General features: G+C 38.2%; 1 protein-coding gene across 4 annotated transcripts in view; it reads right to left on the reverse strand.

Annotated features, from left to right (window-relative positions):
• DIS3 (DIS3 homolog, exosome endoribonuclease and 3'-5' exoribonuclease) overlaps positions 1–20708 on the reverse strand; it is a 32879-nt gene that overhangs the window by 530 nt on the left and 11641 nt on the right. For 3 of the 4 annotated variants that reach the window (XM_073346548.1, XM_073346540.1, XM_073346556.1), the window contains 14 exons: positions 18603–18716; positions 18364–18501; positions 17365–17511; positions 15807–15923; positions 13517–13618; positions 12478–12542; positions 12299–12383; positions 11499–11626; positions 10365–10451; positions 8980–9136; positions 6740–6954; positions 4949–5117; positions 2141–2299; positions 1435–1557 (listed from right to left, as the gene is read on the reverse strand). In XM_073346548.1, the coding sequence (XP_073202649.1) occupies positions 1435–1557; positions 2141–2299; positions 4949–5117; positions 6740–6954; positions 8980–9136; positions 10365–10451; positions 11499–11626; positions 12299–12383; positions 12478–12542; positions 13517–13618; positions 15807–15923; positions 17365–17511; positions 18364–18501; positions 18603–18716 (1806 nt within the window). Of the gene's footprint in view, positions 1–1434; positions 1558–2140; positions 2300–4948; positions 5118–6739; positions 6955–8979; positions 9137–10364; positions 10452–11498; positions 11627–12298; positions 12384–12477; positions 12543–13516; positions 13619–15806; positions 15924–17364; positions 17512–18363; positions 18502–18602; positions 18717–20708 lie in introns of those variants that run through there. The other variant, XM_073346564.1, reaches the window with a different exon arrangement.

Raw genomic sequence — 20708 nt, forward strand, 5'->3', positions numbered from 1 at the left:
ACAAAAGTTACATGCAGGTATGTATGTAAAGCACATCTGACATTTCAGTGAAATAAGTATCTCTGACAAAAAGAAAAGGGGTACTTGTGGCACCTTAGAGACTAACCAATTTGTTTGAGCATAAGCTTTCGTGAGCTACAGCTCACTTCATCCTATGAATCCGATGAAGTGAGCTGTAGCTCACAAAAGCTTATGCTCAAATAAATTGGTTAGTCTCTAAGGTGCCACTAGTACTCTTTTTTCTTTTTGCGAATAAAGACTAACACAGCTGCTACTCTGAAACGCATCTCTGACAGTAGGTATCAAGATAAAGTTTAAGCCGCCATATAAAATGTCATGATGTTGCTACAGCAATCACAATGCAAAGTGAGGTAGAAATTATTAAGAGCAAGGACAAAGACTAGATATAAAAGTAATTATAAATAAATTCTTGTATTGGCAGAGTTCAAAGATCAGGATAATCTAATATTTTAGAAACAGATTCAACATTTTCCTAAAATAATCCAAAACATAAATGATTATATACTCAGAAATGGAAAAAGACTCCAATTAACATTTACTATATTGTTTTTAATTCACATTTGTCTACTATTACTTAAATCTCTAAAAATTGTAAATAGCTGAATGTAAATACAGAATCCCTTACTGGTGGTTTCAGAGCTCCTGTCATCATGTAAAATTTGTCAGCTAGCCTGAGATACAAAGAGGTATAATACAGGTGTCTTTGATGCAGAGGGGAAGAGGCGAAGATCCATAGTCTTGATGCTAACTGTTAGTACTAGCTTATAGTTGTGCAATACTTACAAAATTTATTCTAGGCAAAGATAGCTGGGCATATACAGAAGTTGCTGTGAAAAGGAACAGCCATTTCTTTATCAAGTTTATGATTCTTAGTAAACCAATAGTTGCATGAGGTAAATGTATCATTTTGCCCATAGAATTTTAAATTAACATTGTATTTACGTAGTAATATATTTCTCTACCTGGGAAAAGACCCTCAAACTAATGTCAACAGGCATGTTAACTGCATCTCTTTTAGAGAGTCAATTACAAGTTTATGGTCTGTGAGCTGGAGCTTTGAATTTCAAATCATATATTACTTCTGATCCACAAGTGGAATTTCCACTGGTGGGAAAAGGTGCTTTGTGGAAGTGAAATTTACTTTAGAACCCCATCTTCTTAAATATTTACATTTTAAAAATATATGACTCCCACAGCATGTAGAAGCCACTTTGGGTTTTGTTTTGTTTTTTTAAAAACACTGTCACTGAAGTCAGATTTGTTTTTGTTAAAAGCAGATGTGATTTGTGTTACTGCAATCTCCTAATAAATAGAAATAATGGTTTTTTAAAAGTTAAATATGAAGTTTACTATACAATAGTTTTAAGACAACTGAATGATATATTGCTTTGCACTGTAAAGCCTGTGCCTTACCTTGGGTTCTACCAGCGCCATACGAATTTTCTGGTGTTGGATGTTGGAAGCATCTAACATGATGTTTACTTTAACCTTGTCAAACGTATAAAATGTTGTTTTCTCTACTGTAAGCGAGGGTACCTGGAATGTGTCAATATATTTAACAGTTTTTTTCCCCCAACATGGAACTTTATATCTGAATACTTGAGGCTTACAATTCATCCCCAACATCTTATATCTCTTATTTTTGCTACCAACTATGTATTTTGCTATGTATTTTCCCAGTTTATAACAGGCATCATTCACAACTCCTAATGCTCATACAAATTACACGCATCAAAAAGTTTCCCTGTAGTTTTAATGTTTCTTAACGACAAGCCTAAAAATGCCAGTTAAGAGAGAACACTGACTGTCCAAAGTATCAACTAAATTAAAAAAAAAATATATATATAAAAAAAAAAAAGAGTTCAAAATAATTATGCTGTAGCTGGATTTCATTAAGAATGAATGAATGCTGTTCTCCTTCAGAACTTCTGTATTTAAAAACTTTCACACAAGGAGCATGAAGATGAATTGCTGTTACTATAGATTAGTTTATAACTTCAAGGATACAATATATTATGCCATTCCCTGCATCTAACCACTAGAATACTGATTTTAGACATTGTGCCCCATTATCAAATGAAAAGCCAAAATAAGAATAAAATCCCCTTAAATATTGTACCTCATCATTGTAATTGATATTTGGCTTTGGTTTGTCTTTTTCTTCAAAGAAGACTGTTCCTTCTAAACCATATTTGGGAATTAGAACCACAATTGCATTCTTTCTTACAAATAAAATATACGCCTCCTCATTCACTACTCCTTTGTTTTTGAAGAACAACTGTGAGAGAGATGAATCATGAGAATAAAAACAAATGTTTAGGCAATGAAAAGATTGGCTAAAAACTGATATTATAATGGCTTGTTATGAAGACAATTATCAAACAATCACAAGTAAAGCATGTTCATACTATTCATTCAGACATTGTAATTAGTGTATTAACGTATCTGTATTTTAAAGAATCCTTATTGAGGTTACAGGGACAAACCATCCTGATGTGTAGAAAGAATAGTAAATATGGCAGGCGACCAGTTTGGCTTAACAGTGAAATCCTTGCTGATCTTAAACACAAAAAAGAAGCTTACAAGAAGTGGAAGATTGGACAAATGACCAGGGATGAATATAAAAATATTGCTCGGGCATGCAGGAGTGAAATCAGGAAGGCCAAATCACATCTGGAGTTGCAGCTAGCAAGAGACGTTAAGAGTAACAAGAAGGGTTTCTTCAGGTATGTTAGGAATAAGAAGAAAGCCAAGGAAAGTGTGGGCCCCTTACTGAATGAGGGAGGCAACCTAGTAACAGAGGATGTGGAAAAAACTAATGTACTCAATGCTTTTTTTCCCTCTGTCTTCATGAACAAGGTCAGCTCCCAGACTGCTGCACTGGGCAGCACAGCATGGGGAGGAGGTGACCAGCCCTCTGTGGAGAAAGAAGTGGTTTGGGACTATTTAGAAAAGCTGGAAGAGCTCAAGTCCATAGGGCCGGATGCGCTGCATCTGAGAGTGCTAAAGGAGTTGGCAGATGTGATTGCAGAGCCATTGGCCATTATCTTTGAAAACTCAAGGCGATCGGGGGAGGTCCCAGACGACTGGAAAAAGGCTAATGTAGTGCCCCATCTTTAAAAAAGGGAAGAAGGAGGATCCGGGGAACTACAGGCTAGCCAGCCTCACCTCAGTCCCTGGAAAAATCATGGAGCAGGTCCTCAAGGAATTAATTCTGAAGCACTTAGAGGAGAGGAAAGTGACCAGGAACAGTCAGCATGGATTCACCAAGGGCAAGTCATACCTGACTAATCTAATTGCCTTCTGTAACGAGATAACTGGCTCTGTGGATGAGGGGAAAGCGGTGGACATGTTGCTCCTTGACTTTAGGAAAGCTTTTGACATGGTCTCCCACCGTATTCTTGCCAGCAAGTTAAACAAGTATGGGCTGGATGAATGAACTAAAAGGTGCATAGAAAGCTGGCTAGATAGTTGGGCTCAATGGGTAGTGATCAATGGCTCCATATCTAATTGGCAGCTGGTATCAAGTGGAGTGCCCCAAGGGTCGGTCCCGGGGCTGGTTTTGTTCAATATCTTCATAAATGATCTGAAGGATGGTATGGATTGCACCCTCAGCAACTTTGCAGATGACACTAAACTGGGAGGAGAGGTAGATATGCTGGAGGGTAGGGATAGGATACGATACAGAGGGCCCTAGACAAATTAGAGGATTGGGCCAAAAGAAATCTGATGAGGTTCAACAAGGACAAGTGCAGAGTCCTGCACTTAGGATGGAAGAATCCCATGCACCGCTACAGCCTAAGGACCAAAGGGCTAGGCAACAGTTCTGCAGAAAAGGACCTAGGGGTTACAGTGGACGAGAAGCTGGATATGAGTCAACAGTGTGCCCTTGTAGCCAAGAAGGCCAATGACATTTTGGGATGTATAAGTAGGGGCATTGCCAGCAGATCGAGGGACGTGATCGTTCTCCTCTATTCGACATTGGTGAGGCCTCATCTGGAGTACTGTGTCTAGTTTTGGGCCCCACACTACAAGAAGGATGTGGAAAAACTGGAAAACTTCCAGCAGAGGGCAACAAAAATGATTAGGGGACTGGAACACACGACTTATGAGGAGAGACTGAGGGAACTGGGATTGTTTAGTCTGTGGAAGAGAAGAATGACGGGGGATTTGATAGTTGCTTTCAACTACCTGAAAGGGGGTTCCAAAGAGGATGGATCTAGACTGTTCTCAGTGGTAGCAGATGACACAGACAGAACAAGGAGTAATGGTCTCAAGTTGCAGTGGGGGAGGTTTAGGTTGGATATTAGGAAAAACTTTTTCACTAGGAGGGTGGTGAAACACTGGAATGCATTACCTAGGGAGGTGGTGGAATCTCCTTCCTTAGAAGTTTTTAAGGTCAGGCTTGAGAAAGCCCTGGCTGGGATGATTTAGTTGGGGATTGGTCCTGCTTTGAGCAGGGGGTTGGATTAGATGACCTCCTAAGGTCCCTTCCAACCCTGATATTCTATGATTCTATCTGGCTATAGTTCACAACATTTTGCTATTTAGCTGCTGTAGTGGGATTCAGATAATCCTGGGTTCAATGTCAAGGTATTTTAAATTTAAAATGCATTATTTATAAGCTTTAAAAGAAAAACACGTTACAGTAGTTTGTAGTATATATGGTCTTTTTAAAAAACAAAAGTAGTACAAGGGAGTCCTGCAGATACCTTATCTATTATCCCAGGTAAAATTAAGATGTCCTTTAGAAGCAGCACTCTAATGCTGAAAACTTTAACCATTCCTTACATGCTTCAGACTTGACTTATTTTGGTATACTGTGCAGGGCAATATCGTATATTACCTACACAGATGTAACTCTTATTACAAAAGTTCACTCTTTCCTACAGTTTGAAAAGCATGACCCCATCTCAAAACTACTTACCTGGGTATGGAACGCAACTGATGCTCTTTGTGCATACTGAGCCATTTTATGTCTGTAGTTGAGATTTTTACACAGGTCTGCTAGTTTATGTTTATCTGTAAGTTCTGGATAAGTACTGTCTGCCTGTATAGCCACTGCCAATAGTCGATGTACTATTATATCAGCGTACCTGCACAGATGAGATAAAATCACTAACAGAAGGCTGAGCCCACATATCAGAATGTACTCATTTTTTGGAAGTTTCTGAATCTCATTTTATTTGTATGAATGAAATTACTCAATTTTTTTAAAAAAAAAAAAAACCTTATCCCAGAGAAGGGACTTTAACTGGTATTATGGTAGCACGCGGTGAAGGCCAATAATCAACTCTATAAAAGAGACATCACTTTACTGAACAGAACTGTTCCCTGTGTGAATTCAAGATTATATTTGTTTATTTTAGTGACAAAAAAATCTGCCACAGAGCCAGCACAGTGATGTAAGAGTAACTGAATTACTTTCTGATTTCTACAACATCAACAGAATTCCTTACTATGTTCCACCTGCAGACTTTTTATCATTAATGATGCGTAAACCAGAAACACAGTTAGACTTTCAAATTCAAGGGGGAGTTTGCACACTGGCAGTTGAGCCATAGTTTTTTCCCTTGTCAACTGAGCAAATTTAAATATCCAACGATTGATTCAGCGTGGAATGCCAATGCAATTTTTAACCATTTTCAGAGCATCGCTGAACTTGATTATGTATGAAACTATGGCAGAACAATAACTTTTGCTTAACTCAAAAAAAAAAAATCCATTTTGGCTACTGACATTATCCTTGGACTGTTAACAGCTCTACAATTTACTGACAGTTATACATATGTATTCCACAGGAATTTCAATTATCCATATACAACACATTTGCCTTAAAGATACATCTAGGGAGTAATGATAAGCACAGGTAGTTTCCATAAAACTTAGATCCACCTGTGTATCAGGGAAACCATAAAAATAAGCCCTATTTTAAAACATATACATTGGAATTACCCTTTACATGCACACTTGGTTTCCAAATCACATTCTCACTCAAGCCAATAGTAAATTACTTCATAGAATATCAGGGTTGGAAGGGACCTCAGGAGGTCATCTACTCCAACCCCCTGCTCAAAGCAGGATCAATACCCAATTTTTTCCCCAAATCCCTAAATGGCCCCCTCAAGGATTGAACTCATAACCCTAGGTTTAGCAGGCCAATGCTCAAACCACTGAGCTAACTCCTCCCCCAAAAGATACTTGCTTCCCTGTGCAACGTACAGATGAAATGTCATTTACTAAGTTAATGTTAAATTAAGGCTACATTTTATATATGTAAATTAATCCCCCCTAAAATATTATTTTACACCCAAATTCTGCAGCAGAGCTCCTACATGGTAACGATTAGCTAGATTCTGCTGTAGGTTCTGTTTGGAATGTCTCATCCTAAATGGATCCAAAAAATGTGCTTTTATGCAATTATACATTAAGGATGTACTGCTTTCCACTTAAAATACAGAAACAGACCTATTTTATGGAATGTATGACTGAAATCAGAATACTGAGCCTGATGTCATGGGAAAGAGTTACAGCAAACTAGGAACACAGGAGTCAGACCAGGATGACAGGAGCACTGCACAAGTCATCCTTTTCAAATATAAATCAAAAGAACTATCATGAAATTTTGTTAATTATGAGGCACGATGCAGTATGTAAAGTAGTTTTAATGCATTCATCACTCTCTTCTTTCCTTTGAAAGTTCCATAAAGTAAATTACCTTCTGATGGGTGAAGTAAAATGTGTATAAATAGGTGATGCTAAGCCATAGTGATGAAAATCATTATCCATTCCAGAGCAAAAGTAGACAGCTTGCATCATGCAGCGAGTGGCCAAGATTCGCAACAGTGTATTTAGATACGGGAAATCAGGAGATTCAGCTTTGTCTAAAGTGTCAGCTAGAGCCTTTGCTGAATCAGTCTTAATTTCCAAATTCTGTAAGAAAGAAGGCTAGAGTTATATTATTGTCAAATCCTTAAAAATTTTCAAAGCCATATGTAGGAAATTAACTACACCATCTCAGCACTTCCAAACTTATCAGGTACATGCTGCCCCACATACTGTATCTCAGTGGTTCTCAGAAGTTATTTGATCATGCCCCCCTTCCTTGTGTCTGTAGTAGTTTACGCCACCCCCCAGGCCCCGGCCAGCAGACTCTGCTCTCTGGTCACCCAGCTCTGAAGGCAGAGCAGAGAGCAGCGGCTGCTGGCCGGGCGCCCAGCTCTGAAGGGTGACATAGTATGGTATTGACATCCCTACTTCTCCCCTGCTGCAGACGCAGCGCTGCCTTCAGAGCTGGCTACCCAACCAGCAGCTGCCGCTCTCTGGCTGCCCACCTCTGAATCTGTACAGTAAGTTTTCTTTTTTCCTAGAGCTTCTCTCACACACCCAGAACACATTCCCCCAACCCCTTCCCCGAGTTTAAGAACTTCTGTCATATCTGATAAATCACCTTAGAAGTGCTGACAATCTGATAGGATGTCAGTACCTTAAAGAACAGTACAGTTCTGCACATGGACTTTGATGGGCCAGCAGCAAAGAGCTAAAAGCCAATATTCTAAAAATTCAGCAAAATGTCAGATCTAATTAGCAGGGTAGCAGAGGGAGGGTGGAGGAAATGACTTTGCTAAAATGAATAATTGTATGAGTTCTTTGGGCTGCACTTTGATTTTTCATTTCTTCATTCAGCAATGGATTGAAGCTGAGATGCAGAAAAAAAAAGAAAAGAAAAAAACAGGAGAAAGATCAGTCTGCTCAGTTTTAAAGTTAAAGTTTCTTCAAGTGCCAACTCTACAAATTCAACCAGCTATCCAAATTCAACCAGCTTTCCTTCTGAAACATCACCACCACTAGTAAAGATTCTCCAGGTCAAATTATGTCCTCAGTGGTGATGCTGTAACTGGATCTTTGTAAACATGAGTGTTGATGATACAAGGCCTTACAAATTCCAACTCATTTTTCCATTGCACTACCGGTTTTACCAGGCAACCAGTAGTGTAAAATTTTAGCTACTATACTAGATAAACAGGACTCTCAATACACACAGGGACCAAATCCATTGGGAAAAATGGTATTTTGACAGTCACTTTTCAGATTAGAGACACAAAAATCATCATCCCAATGTTACAGCTAAGGAGTGACTTATCCAAGATGCCAAGTCAGGGGCAGAACTTGCATCATAACACCCTGCTCCATGCACGAGAATAATAGTGGAAAAGAAAGCAAAGCTGAAAGGAATTGTGCACAGCCTCTAGAAAGTAATAACTTTTTTAAGAAGTTCAACTCAAAAGGGGCACAAAGATGTACTTAAGATAGACAGACAGAAAAAGATTGAAGTTCAACTTCCCTTTAATGAAAGGCAAAACAACTTTTAGTTAATTCCAACCTTAAACTCATCCCTCTGATCTAAGCGTTATACAAGAATATGTAACTTTAAGGTTAGTTGTGTTGGCATTTATTTCCACCTTAGTTTATGTTAAACCATTGATTGGTCATGTCTGAAATACTATGCTTATTTCTAGATTCCAACAGCAATATTTGTTTTCAGAACCCATTAACTACAGGTCACTGACCCTCCCTTTAAATAAATGCAAAATACATTAACCAGCATAAATGATCTAGAAGCCAACACAATTACCTTAAAAAGAAAGCTCTTAGACTAGAGAGGGGAAAAACAGCCTTCCACAAGATATAAAAGATTTAAGGTTGTATTGTTTCCTTCATTCAAAAACAGGTATTTGACAAATGGGTTGGTGGAGTTTCTCAAAGCATAGACTAAATGGTGCAGGGCCAAGTTGGATTTAAAAACAAAACGGAACACAATACACAAAATAATGGGTAGAAATGCAATGGGTAGAAATGGAATTTAAGTGGCCCATTAGAGAGAGAGGTCTACACAGCAGAACAGCAAAGAATAGCCCTTTATTTAGAATTACTTTATTCTAAAATGTTAAAACTTGCCTTGGACTTTGCTGCCTTCACAAGGATGTCATAATTTGATGGAGGAGGAGCCGGGTGTTTCCGGAGCAAGGCATATTCTGAGAATTCCTCATGAATTTTTTTTGCTACGGAGATATTGGCAAGCAACATAAACTCTTCAACCATGGAATTAGTTTCTCTGTCAACAGGAAACATTTTGCACTGTTAGAAGAATATCCAATTTTTGATTTGCTTAAGCACTCAATAAAGAAGTCTTTTTACTACCTTTGACAAGATTCTAAAACTGAGCCTAGTAAACTGGCAATTTAAAACATTTATACAAACATAAGTAGACAAAATTTTAAAATATGTAAAGACAAACCTATATATTTACACAGGTCCAAAAAGGAGGTAGAGACAGAAGCAAAAAGTTACACTAAATCAATCCTACAATTTATCTGGGGGGAAGAATGGGGACAAAATCACAATAAAAGTCTGTAAATCAGATCAAATGGCATTAGTTGATTCAGCACTTATTCAGAAGGGAAATCGCGGGATAAGCCACTTCACATTTTCTTAAATAGTCTAGTATAATTGTTCTAATATTAAAGCACACTATACATAAAAGAACTCATTTGCACATATGCCAGATAAAGTTGAGAGAGGATCTAATGGAGTCAAAAAAATTTTGACTTAAAAGTTGGGCTGGGCTTAAAGGAGCTGGCTACACAGATAAGCTTAGTTCCTCTCTTCCTGAAAGTCCCTCAGTAGCACTATGTCCTATATTAACATAAAGTATCTCGGGATCACTGTGCATGTATATAAATGCTGTGTGTCTGCCCAGTTCTCTGTCTCCCAGTGTGCCCCACCGATGCTGTCCTCCCTTGGCCCCCAAACTTCAGGTCCAGTGTTTCCAACAGGCAGTGTTTGTCCTCATCACCAGGAGGGAGCTGGTTGGGATCCCTCTGCCTCATCCTCATCCCCAGGCTTCTGGGAAAGGGATTCTCCATTTGCTTCCTGTACGTGCAGCAAGCAGGATGGAAGCTATACTCTACCCTCTCATTCCCCTGCTCGCTGCCTTTCAGCTGTACTTCCTCTGCCTTTCAGCTGGTGAACTGAGCTCTTATCTATGTTCATCAACTGTCAGGTAGCCCCACAGGAGATTGAGAGGGCATGTTGAGCCTGACATTAACACTAACGTTAGGCACCCAGGATTTGAACATTTTGGTCTATGCTCATAAAAAGTAAGATCTCAATTTGAAATATTACTATGGACCTTCCCTGATTTACATACTTCATAGACTTATTAGGAAATTCATAGAAATCATAGTCCATCTAGGATTAACTGACCAAATGTAAGTGGACTCTACAAATGCACTATTCAATAAACAAAATAACTCCTCCCACCAGAAACCCATAACACCTACTTAAGCTCTTTGGTCTGCAAATCAATAGGATCATGAGTTTCACTATCTATATGGAAACGAACTTCGGGTGAGGAAAGTGTTAAAGCCCTGAAAGACAATAAACAGAACAAAATAATCATGTATTACAGCAAAAAGTACTGGAAGGCTCAGTTTAAGTAGTCTGAACAATTATACTGCTTGACAGTGATATAAGTCAAGCAAGTGCAAATTATTTCTATTAACAGGAGTTAGCGGTGCTTGCCATCTCTGAGGATCAGTCCCTGACTTCCCAAACCAAAATGTTACTGCACTTCTATGGGTATGTCTACACTTCAATCTAGGGGCGTGATTTCCAATTTAAGCAGACATACTCACGCTAGTGTGCTAAAGATAGGATGTAGCTACAGCAGTGGAAGGGGTTAGCAGCCCCAAGTGTGTGCTCATCAGAGATGCTAGTACATACTTGGGGAAGCTACCCCTCCTACTGTGGCAAGCTACCACAAGTAGGTCTCCTCAAACTGGGAATTACACCCTCAGCTTGAAGTATACACATATCCTGTGTTTGTACTTTTAGGAGATATAATTTTCTACTTCCTCTTGCAGAGATAAAGAAAAGTTAACGTTCCTAAATACGCACCTACTTGAGATGACTGAATATTGTAAGAGATGAAAGCTGGAAACAAAAACCCTTCTTTATATGTTTCTTCTACAGTACAGTATTTCAAATGATACCTAGAAGTTCTGCTACAGCTCAGGTTGTTTCAGTTTTAGTTAGAACCTCAATTCCCTAAATGGTCTTTCCTCTCGCACTATAGAAACTTTCTGGCACTCTTTTAACCCAAAAACAAGTCTAAACAGTAAGTTTTGTAAAGTGGCTAGGCTTTAAAAATATAATTGGCTTGCTATGCAAACCTTGTTACAAATATCTATCACAAACTTACAAAAGAAAATTAAAAGGTTAAGTATAGTTGGAGAACTTAAAATAACTACCTTATACATAGTCTATATTATTTTATAATGGCAATCTAACACTGATCTTCGAAATGTTATATTGGCTAGTGCAGACTAACACCAAGCGGCATGATACAGTTGGACAGATTTAAAACAACTAAACAGATGAGACCATGACATTAAAACCAATTTGAACAAATTTACCCATTATCAATTCTTCTCTTCTTCAGAATTTTTGCTAATTTATTTAGTCCACGCAAACTAGTAGTAATATCATCTTTCATGCTTGAGGAATCAATTCTCATCTGTGCCTCCGCGTATGTAAGGGATGCCTTGAAAAGAAAAACAAACAACGTGACAATACCACAAACAACTGAGTACTGAACAGCAAAATGTTCTTCCCTTTGTTGTAAATACAAGCCATAGTTCATTGTCAAAGTATGCTGAAAACCAGCACAAACAAGGAAATCATAATCCCAAAGACTACCACTCGACACTGAATTTACCTCGTCATCCTCAAGTGTTCTGAGACTAACACAACAGAAAACACATATACAGATGTACAAAATTTGGCTTTTACACTGTACTTTTTGTGTCTCAGAGACATACGTTAGACCTGATTTTCAGATTTGCTGGGCACTTGCAGCTCCCCTTGATTGTACAAGAAGTTATGGGTGCTTGACACATCTGAAAATCAGGCCCATTATATTTTCATAAACATATTTAAATATCAGGCCAAAAAGTATAGGAAGAGAAATGTAACCTCTTGTTTAATTGCCTTAACATGTTGATTCGGGCGAGGCATTTATTTTGACTTTATTTAAAAAGTCATTTTCTAATTATAAAATGAAATAAAAATGTAGAAAAAACAAAAGGAGTAATGAAAAGAAGGAAAAACTCCTATATATTGAGTCTCTGGATCCTTAGGACATTCAGTTTCCAGTACAGTTTTTCCAGGTTGTTTTTATAAGCATTAAAATAATATTTTAATACACAGAACTAACCTTGGAATTAATAACACTCTTGGTAAATCTGGTTTTTAAAATTTCAGCATTGTGGTTCATTTCCCATATACATGAAAATGCAAACCTAAAAAAAAAAAAGAATCAACCGAAGTTAAAAACATGGAAAAAACATCTGGAGCTACTTGGACAAGATCTAAATATAGATTAGGTACAAATACCTGTCCACGTTAGATCTCAAGGAGCATAAATTGGAGCTAAGCAACTCTGGAACCATATCAATCCTCTGTAAAACAAGGGATAAACAAACTATTTAGCAATACATACAGTTTTACCTAAATTAGTTAGAGACTTCTTTCCATCCCAAATCATAGGACAATAAAATATTTAACAGCAAGAAAATATTAGTTCTAAGCTTTTATTAAATGGCTCTTCCAGCAGACATTAATCTCATCATGAAAAATATAAAATAGGTTTTCAGATTTATAAGAAAAAGGAATACACAACTTCAGAAGAAGCTTATTCCTTCTGAGTGGGATCTAACAGGTGTCAGTTTTTGTAACAGCTCTTTCTACAGTAGCTATTATAGAAAAGAAATGGTGGTCCATAGGAAATATACTGCTGCGAGTTAGACAAAACAAATGGAGCTGAATCGGGCACAGACATCTGTGTGATGGAGCCTTTCTAGGCTACAAGAGATTCTGCAATGAGAAAAGCCAATCAGATGTTACTATATTAAATTGAGCAGACTCCACAGCTTTGACTATCTTGTTGCCTATGAATGCCACATCACTGTATTTACTTTAGGATTCTGTACTTGTGCCAATTGTTCTACTGTAACTACCAATTACTGTGTCAGCTCTACTCTGGCTGATGACCAGTAAGTGAAGGAACTACAACTCTGATCTTTGACAGTGATCTGCAAATTACAATGAGTTTAATACTCCAGAGTCAGAAGTATGTAGAACTCCGCTCTTAATCCTGCTACTTGGGACATACAGTATATGCAACATACTTCTAAAGTGATGTATTTCTTATTGTGATTCAGAGAGAACCTTTAGAATGATCTACAGTCCTGCTCTATTGGCTGACTCCTGATACAATGTATGTTTACTTTAACACATTATCCAAATTAAGTACAGTCTAAAGACCTCCCTTTTGTTCAGCTTGGAGATAATGATATGTCTCCGTCTCCTCCAAATAAAATGTTAGCAACAACATTCCACCAAAACAAGAAAGCTCTATGAAAAGAGCATTTACTTTTTCACATAGATATACAGTTGTCCCTCTTTTTGCTGACTCTTGGTCCAAAGCATTTCCTGGTCGAATAAAATGGCTGACGTCTGCAATATGTACACCAACCTTTGAAAGAAATAAAAACATGGTTTTCAGCATATCACACTGTATGCATTTTATGGATTGAAGCAGTGGTTCTTGTATTATCTTAAGCAGAGATTCACAATGTGAAAGACTGTCTGTGTTTTCATCTCTCCTCACAATCCCGTTTCCCTGCAGCAACTACTGTGACTGATTACATGAACAAGTAACCTTAATTTAATTTCACTTTAAAGTGATGTTTACAGTAGATACAAGATAGGGGTGCACATCTATTGCCCAGGTGACAGACTTTACATTTTTTGGGATGGTAACTCTCCTTGTTGCTTGCAGCCTCCACTGCTCTAATCTCTCTCCAAGTGAAACTGCAATTTGGGTTTGTCTTCCTCCATGTTTGCTAGCCCTACAATTTTGGTGTTATGTGCTATTATTGTCACAAGCTAATATATATCAAAACACACAATACAACGAGTTGTGAGGTGCAAAAAGGTGTTTACAAGTAACTTAAAAAAACCCAAACAACCCCCACCTTCCCAACCTTTGTAAAAATCCCTTAGACTCCTAGACTGGGCTACTGGTTTGAATATAACACATGGAAAATGGGAATAGCAAATACAATGCATGCACAACATTGTGGTAAAAATTAACTTTTCAAATTTCCTGAACTACAGGCTTGGTTTCTCAACATTAATGTTAACTAGTATTAATATTCCATTTTTACTTCTTTTTTTAAATAGACACCAGAGTTCACTAGTGAACCTGTGCTACCTGGATATAAGCACAGTCTCAGATAACATGGAAAGCTATACACATATGTACATGCATCTGTATTATGACCCTCTCCCTACAAAGGGATCAGCACTGGAGACTACAAAGGGCACAAATCACCTCATAGGAGTCCACCTGTGGGATTCTGAATGCGTGCAGGATCAGGGCCTACTACTACACATTGGAAGTATTAAAATGCATGTGCAAAACAACTAATATCAAATGGTCATATCTTCAGTAACTGAAAACCAATGTTTTTCACACCTAGTCCCAGACCTCAGTGAGACTTAATTTCATGCTAAGTATGTCAAATTTCCATTAACTAGTTATTCCATCTGTGCATAACTTAAAGAATAGCCAAACACAAATGTGTCCAAAAAAAAAAAAAAAAGGAAGCCGCAGATATAAGATCTTTGGGCAGACAGCACACTTGGAAGATTTCAAGCCAAGAGCAGGATTATTGGGAAAATTATGAGTGAGAACTGGGGATTATAGTTAAATATGTTTTACAGCCTAGAAATGTCTTCTCCGAGCAACCACTTTAAGGACTTGTCTCCACTTGAAATGCCACAGTGGCACAGATGCGTTGTTGTAGCTGCATTGCTATAGCGTTTTAAGTGTAGACACTTCCTATGCTGACAGGAGGTGTTCTCTCGTCAGAGTAAGCAATCCACCTCCCTGAGAGGTGGTAGCTAGGTTGACGCAAGAATTTTTCTGTCGACCGAGCGCTGTGTGCATGAGGATTTAGGTCAGCTAAACAACGCCATTCAGAGATAATGGATTTTTCACACCCGACTGACAGTTAAACCGACTTAATTTTCTAGTGTAGACCAGGCCTAAGAGACTGGCTGAAGCAATCTAAGGGCATGTCTTCACTAGCAACATTAAAGCACCGCCGCAGCAGCGCTTTATATGGCTGTGCAGTCATGGCACCTCCACAAGGGGAATAGTTACCAGCGCTGGGAGCCGCTGGTGCACTATCTACGCTGGCACTTTACAGAGCTGAAATTTACAGTACTCAGGGGCGTATTTTTTCACACCCGAGTGAGAAAGTTGCAGCGCTGTGAAGTGCCAGTGTAGACAAGCCCTCTCGCAGCATTTTCCCTAAATGCTGAGTGACATTGCATATCGCACACCCATTTCAAAATTAAAAAAAAACCCAACAAATCTTTTTTGTGACTTTCTTGGAAAAGTGAAACTTAATCTCAAGAAATATTTTTAAAAATCCTCCTTGTCCACCCAGTCACATTTCATTTTAATGTGCTGATATCAGTGGCTCCATTACTGCAACTGGTGAAGACAAAAACATTTTCTAGCGCTGCACATTAGAGAAATCCCATTTCAGTTCCTTCTGCCATTACACTGTTGTTTAAGGAAAAGGGGGGGGGGGGGGGGGGATGACGACAAATAAATCGCCCGTAGATAAGAAAATAATGGAACAAAATACCTCTAGATTTCCATTTTCCAGTTCTCTGCAATGTAATGCATCATCAATATCAGTACAGCCTGGAGGATCCACACTACAAACACACAGATATCTCAAGTCTTCTCTAAATTTCATGTCCTGAAATTTTAAATAAGTTTTTCAAACATATTGTAGAAACCAAACTACAAAATGTCATTAGAGGAAGGTACTTTGGGGTAAGATTTTCAAAAGCACCTAAGTGAGTTAGGAGCACAAGTCACATCAACTTTCAGTAACAGAAGAGCTTCTCCCTTGTATACAGTTAGGTCAAAGTGTACAGGACTACAGTGATGGACAGAAAAACTATGAGAGAAATGTTTAAAGCATTTGCTATTTACTGGCAAACAGAAGAAAAAAGACACAAGCTTTTCATGAGCTGAGTCAGCATGGAGTTAGTAAATGATCAGGAGCTAAGCAATAGCGGTTCTGACACTCAGTCCTTCTGAGTGTCAGAGTCAGTAGTTCTTGGCTCCTGATCCTTTGCACAGCTCATGCTGACTTGGAGTTCATGGAAAATTTTGTGGTTTAGGAGAAATCATATAAACTCTCTGTCTCAGTTTTCCAGTTTAAAAAAAAAGTTGCAAATGAATATGTGTAATGAATGTAAAATGAGGATACTACCCACCTACCTCACAGAGGTTATTACAAGGGTCAGTTAATGTTTGTAGAGAGCCTTGATTACAAGTGATTATTTTATACATCCTAAAATAGTCATTTCCCACATTTAGGTTATAACATTGGAGGAAATGCACTTGGAATTCAATAAACAGGAAGTTAACTAGTTGGTTTTGTATTGAATATACTTTGAAGATTTGGGAGAGCGGTTGAAGAAATCTAATTCAGCATAACTCTTGCTGGTGGAACGAAGAAAGGAGCCAAGTAGAAATAACATTTAAAAATTCTCATCCCAAGAGATGGCAAGTTTGGAAAAGTTCTTCCCCTCCCATCTTTATTCTCTGAGATCCCTTTGCAACAAGACAGAGAAATTTTGTGTCTGGTTTTGAAGGAGGAGTTGCGGTAGTCCTTGAGCTCAGTTAAAACTAGTGTTGTCATAGAGCGACTGGCCCCTTTAAGAGGGAGCATGGTCCAGCGCACTCTATGACTGGCTACCTGGTCTGAACTGGGCTTAAGGGAAAGCACCTGGGCCCTAATAAAAGAAGAAACAGTACAAAGACTGCAGAGAGTGAGAAAGGGTCCTACAGCAAAGACCCTGAGATCAAGGGTCAACCCCAGGAGGGGCTGAGAATGGCTTACTAAAGCAGGGAAAAGCCTATGACACTAGGGGCATTTTGAGACAGTACCTCAGAGAGGAGGAGCTGTGCCCAGCTTCGGGCAGGGGGTAGATTTTTTTTGTGCGTGTGTTTATTTTGAACCATATGCCAATAAAACCTGTCCCTAAGGAGAGGTATTACTAAACAGAGAGAAAGACTGTATGGAGCTCACAAGACTGAATGGAGCCCTGAAAAGGAGAAGCAGAGGTAGAGTGCTACAAGGGGGTGCTCAAGTGGCAGCCACTCTGTTACATGTGTTTTTAATTTACCTCTTCTGTAATGCTCCATGGCATTTTTGGTAAGAAGCTAAGAACAGCCTGGGAGAAAGCCTGATGGGGAACATCATGTTCAAGAAGCAGAACTTCTGTCTCAGTCTCTTTATCTCCAGCAGTTCCTAAATTCTTTACAAAGTGACCCTAAGAAACGAGAGAGAGATATTTAAGCAGCATCTTGACACAGGGCTGTTTGACAATCAAATACTTAACATTACAGTCTCTTAAGCGGTTATTGAGCTAAACTATACAGTACACTCTCCCCTTAGCTACTTCCTCATCTTGGAGGTCCATTGTTTTTTTGTGGCGCACACATTCCTTGAGAACTGTTCTAGCCAAAGATATTTAAGTTCCAAGATTTTACCCACTCCTTATTTCCCCCTTTGGAGCCACAATGCCCTCCTTGAGAGAGATGGTACTCTCTCCACAGTTATACTCTCTCCACATTTCAGATTATAATACTCTTTTGACACTGATTTGATTTCCCAGATTGTTAGAAATATAAAGTTCTTCTTTCACTTCGAAGTCTCATAATGTGCTTCACAGAGGTTAACTTCGAGCCCTGTTTATTATTTTTGAGTACTGTCAGTGTATGCAATAATGTACAGGAAAAGGAAAACACAGCATTCCCTGGCCTATATAAGTAAAAACACCAGAATCAGTTCAGAAATATTTAATTTCAGAACTTTAGGACCAGACTTTCAAAGCCTAAATACAAGAGCTGAGAGTAAGCAGCAGCTATGGATGCTCAGCACCTCTGAAGAAAAAAAAAAGTGGGGCCACTTTAGATGCTCAAGTTTGAGAGCTGTGACCTCAAATGTTATTCAATCATATCATTATTTTGGGAACTTCCTCAGCATTGCTAAAGGTACTCAAAACATGTAACACAAGAAAGTTTTAAGTCACCTAGCTTAATACTACTAATAGTTCTGATCATTATATTAAAAATTACTATCCTCAGATATATAATAATGAAATTTTTATTTTAAAACTTACATTAGGATATCTGGAATTTCTGGGCCAACCATCAATAGCAACAATAATTCTTTGTCCCTCTAATGCAGAAGATTGTCTGGTTTCTATTCGAATTCGAGGGATTCTGCGATCAGCCGGTGTAAACAAATGCCGTCTGGCCTGTTGAAATAGAAAAGGAGGAGAAATAACTTTTCCCATCCCCCCTTTTTTTTTAAAAAAAAAAGAAAAAAACATTTACAACAAACAGAATATTTGCTTACCTCTTTTATCTGTGATTTGGAAAGCATGCCACAAAATGGTCTCCAATTTCTTTTTATAATACCTACTACTCTTCCTGATGGTCTCAACATATTCTTGCTTACAGATGACTTTAGCTAGGATTTAAACACAAACAGTATTTGAGTTCATTATTTTAAACATAGCTAATATAGTAAATAATCTAACTCATGCTTTAAGGACACAATTTTATCTGCCACTGTAATGGTCATAAAGTATATTATGACATCATAAATAGGACCATGACTCTCCCATCCTCCCATATCCTTTACACCACTTTTAATGTCTGCAAGGTGTGATATCAGCTGCTTTGATTTAGATTAAACTGGTTTTAACCCTAAATGTACAGATATATTACATAAGAACACCACAGTGGAGAAAAAAAATTTGCAAAAAGGGTTCATAGATTCCAAGGCCAGAAGGGATGACGTGATCATTCAGTCTGACTTCCTGCATACAACGGCCCCAGAACTGCCCCCAAAATAACCCTAGAGATCTTTTTGAAAAACATCCAATCTTGATTTAAAAATTGGTCAGTGATGGAGACTCCACCCTGACCCTTGGTAAATTGTTCCAATGCTTAAATTGTTCTTGCTGTTAAAAATGTACGCCTTATTTCCAGTCTGAATTTGTCTATTTTCATCTTCCAGCATTTGGATCAGGTATACCTTTCTCTGCTAGATAAAGAGCCCATTACTGAATATTTGTTCCCCATGTATGTACTTATAACTGATCAAGTCACCCCTTAATCGTCTCTTTGTTAAGGTAAGTAGACTGAAAGAGATCAGTGTATCACCATAAGGCAGGTTTTATAATCCTTTAATCATTCTCATAGCTCTTCTCTGAACTCTAATTTATCAACATGCTTCTTGAATTGTGGACACCACAACCAGACACAGTATTCCAGCAGTCGTCACACCAGTGATAAATACAGATGTAAAATAACTTCTCTGCTCCTACTTGAAATTACCCTGTTTATGCATCCCAGCATCACATTAGCTCTTTTGGCCACAAGGTCGAACTGGGAGCTCATGTTCAGCTGATTATCCCCAATGACCTCAAATCTGTGTGTGTAAGAGGAATGCTTTCTTGTTCTGCTGTTCACACAATCCCTCAACTCTCCTCCACCCTTGCTGTTCTGTAAACCTCTTAACAAAAGAGTCTCATTACTCGGGGATGTGAATGGGGAAGGAGGAAGCTATGTGCTTATTTTAAGACAACAATTTAAAAGCCAGGAAATTCAAAGTTAATGTAACAGGCATTTGACTATATGGAAATTAAGGTGCCCACTGTATCTGAACTCTACCCCTACAGAAATACTATCTTCCTGTCTCTTTTTGTGAATGGAGTATCACAAATACGTACCATAGAATGTTTTATAAATGGTTCCTTATATACATGACCCCACTGAAGGCTAATGGTCTGTCATCACATTTAACCTTTGCTCTTTTCATGCAAGAGCTGTAATCTGGACCTAGCTCCGTGTCTAATAACTGGCTCGTACATGGAATCAGAAGGTAATCACGTGAGACCTTCCATACATTCCAGGAGCAGGACCATTTATGAGCAGGGACTGTTCTCCCCCAGTATGCTATTTTTCTAATTAGAAACTTGTACAGTGCATCTTTTTTACATATCTGTGCACATTTAGTACATCTGTATGTCTATAATAAAGGCAGGAGTTAGCAGGACAATTGTGTAATTAAGATTAAGGCATCCAAGTTTTTGTGGTCCCTAATAAGAAGAAATCTGTAACAAATTGTTATTTGTAATCAAAAATAAAAGGATGGTAAAGTTTCTGATTTTTCTCAGAAATTACGAAAGGCAGTGTTTAAACAGCGTAGGCATCTTTTCTATGTATTTAAAAGAAATATAAATATTTGAAAAGATGTGAAATTTAACTTTACATGTGAATTTCCTGGTTGTTGTGGGGTTTTTGTTTTAAATAACCAGCGTTTTTGTAAGGTATTTTATTGACACCCCCTTAAGCTGCTGCTAAGTACACGTATCATCAATGTTATCTTTACTTTCTTGGTCTAGGCATAAAAAGTTAAGTTCTCAATAAATTATCATCCCCATAAAAATAAAAT

Source organism: Lepidochelys kempii, chromosome 1 (genome assembly GCF_965140265.1).
Source record: "Lepidochelys kempii isolate rLepKem1 chromosome 1, rLepKem1.hap2, whole genome shotgun sequence".
Classification (NCBI taxonomy): domain Eukaryota; kingdom Metazoa; phylum Chordata; order Testudines; family Cheloniidae; genus Lepidochelys; species Lepidochelys kempii.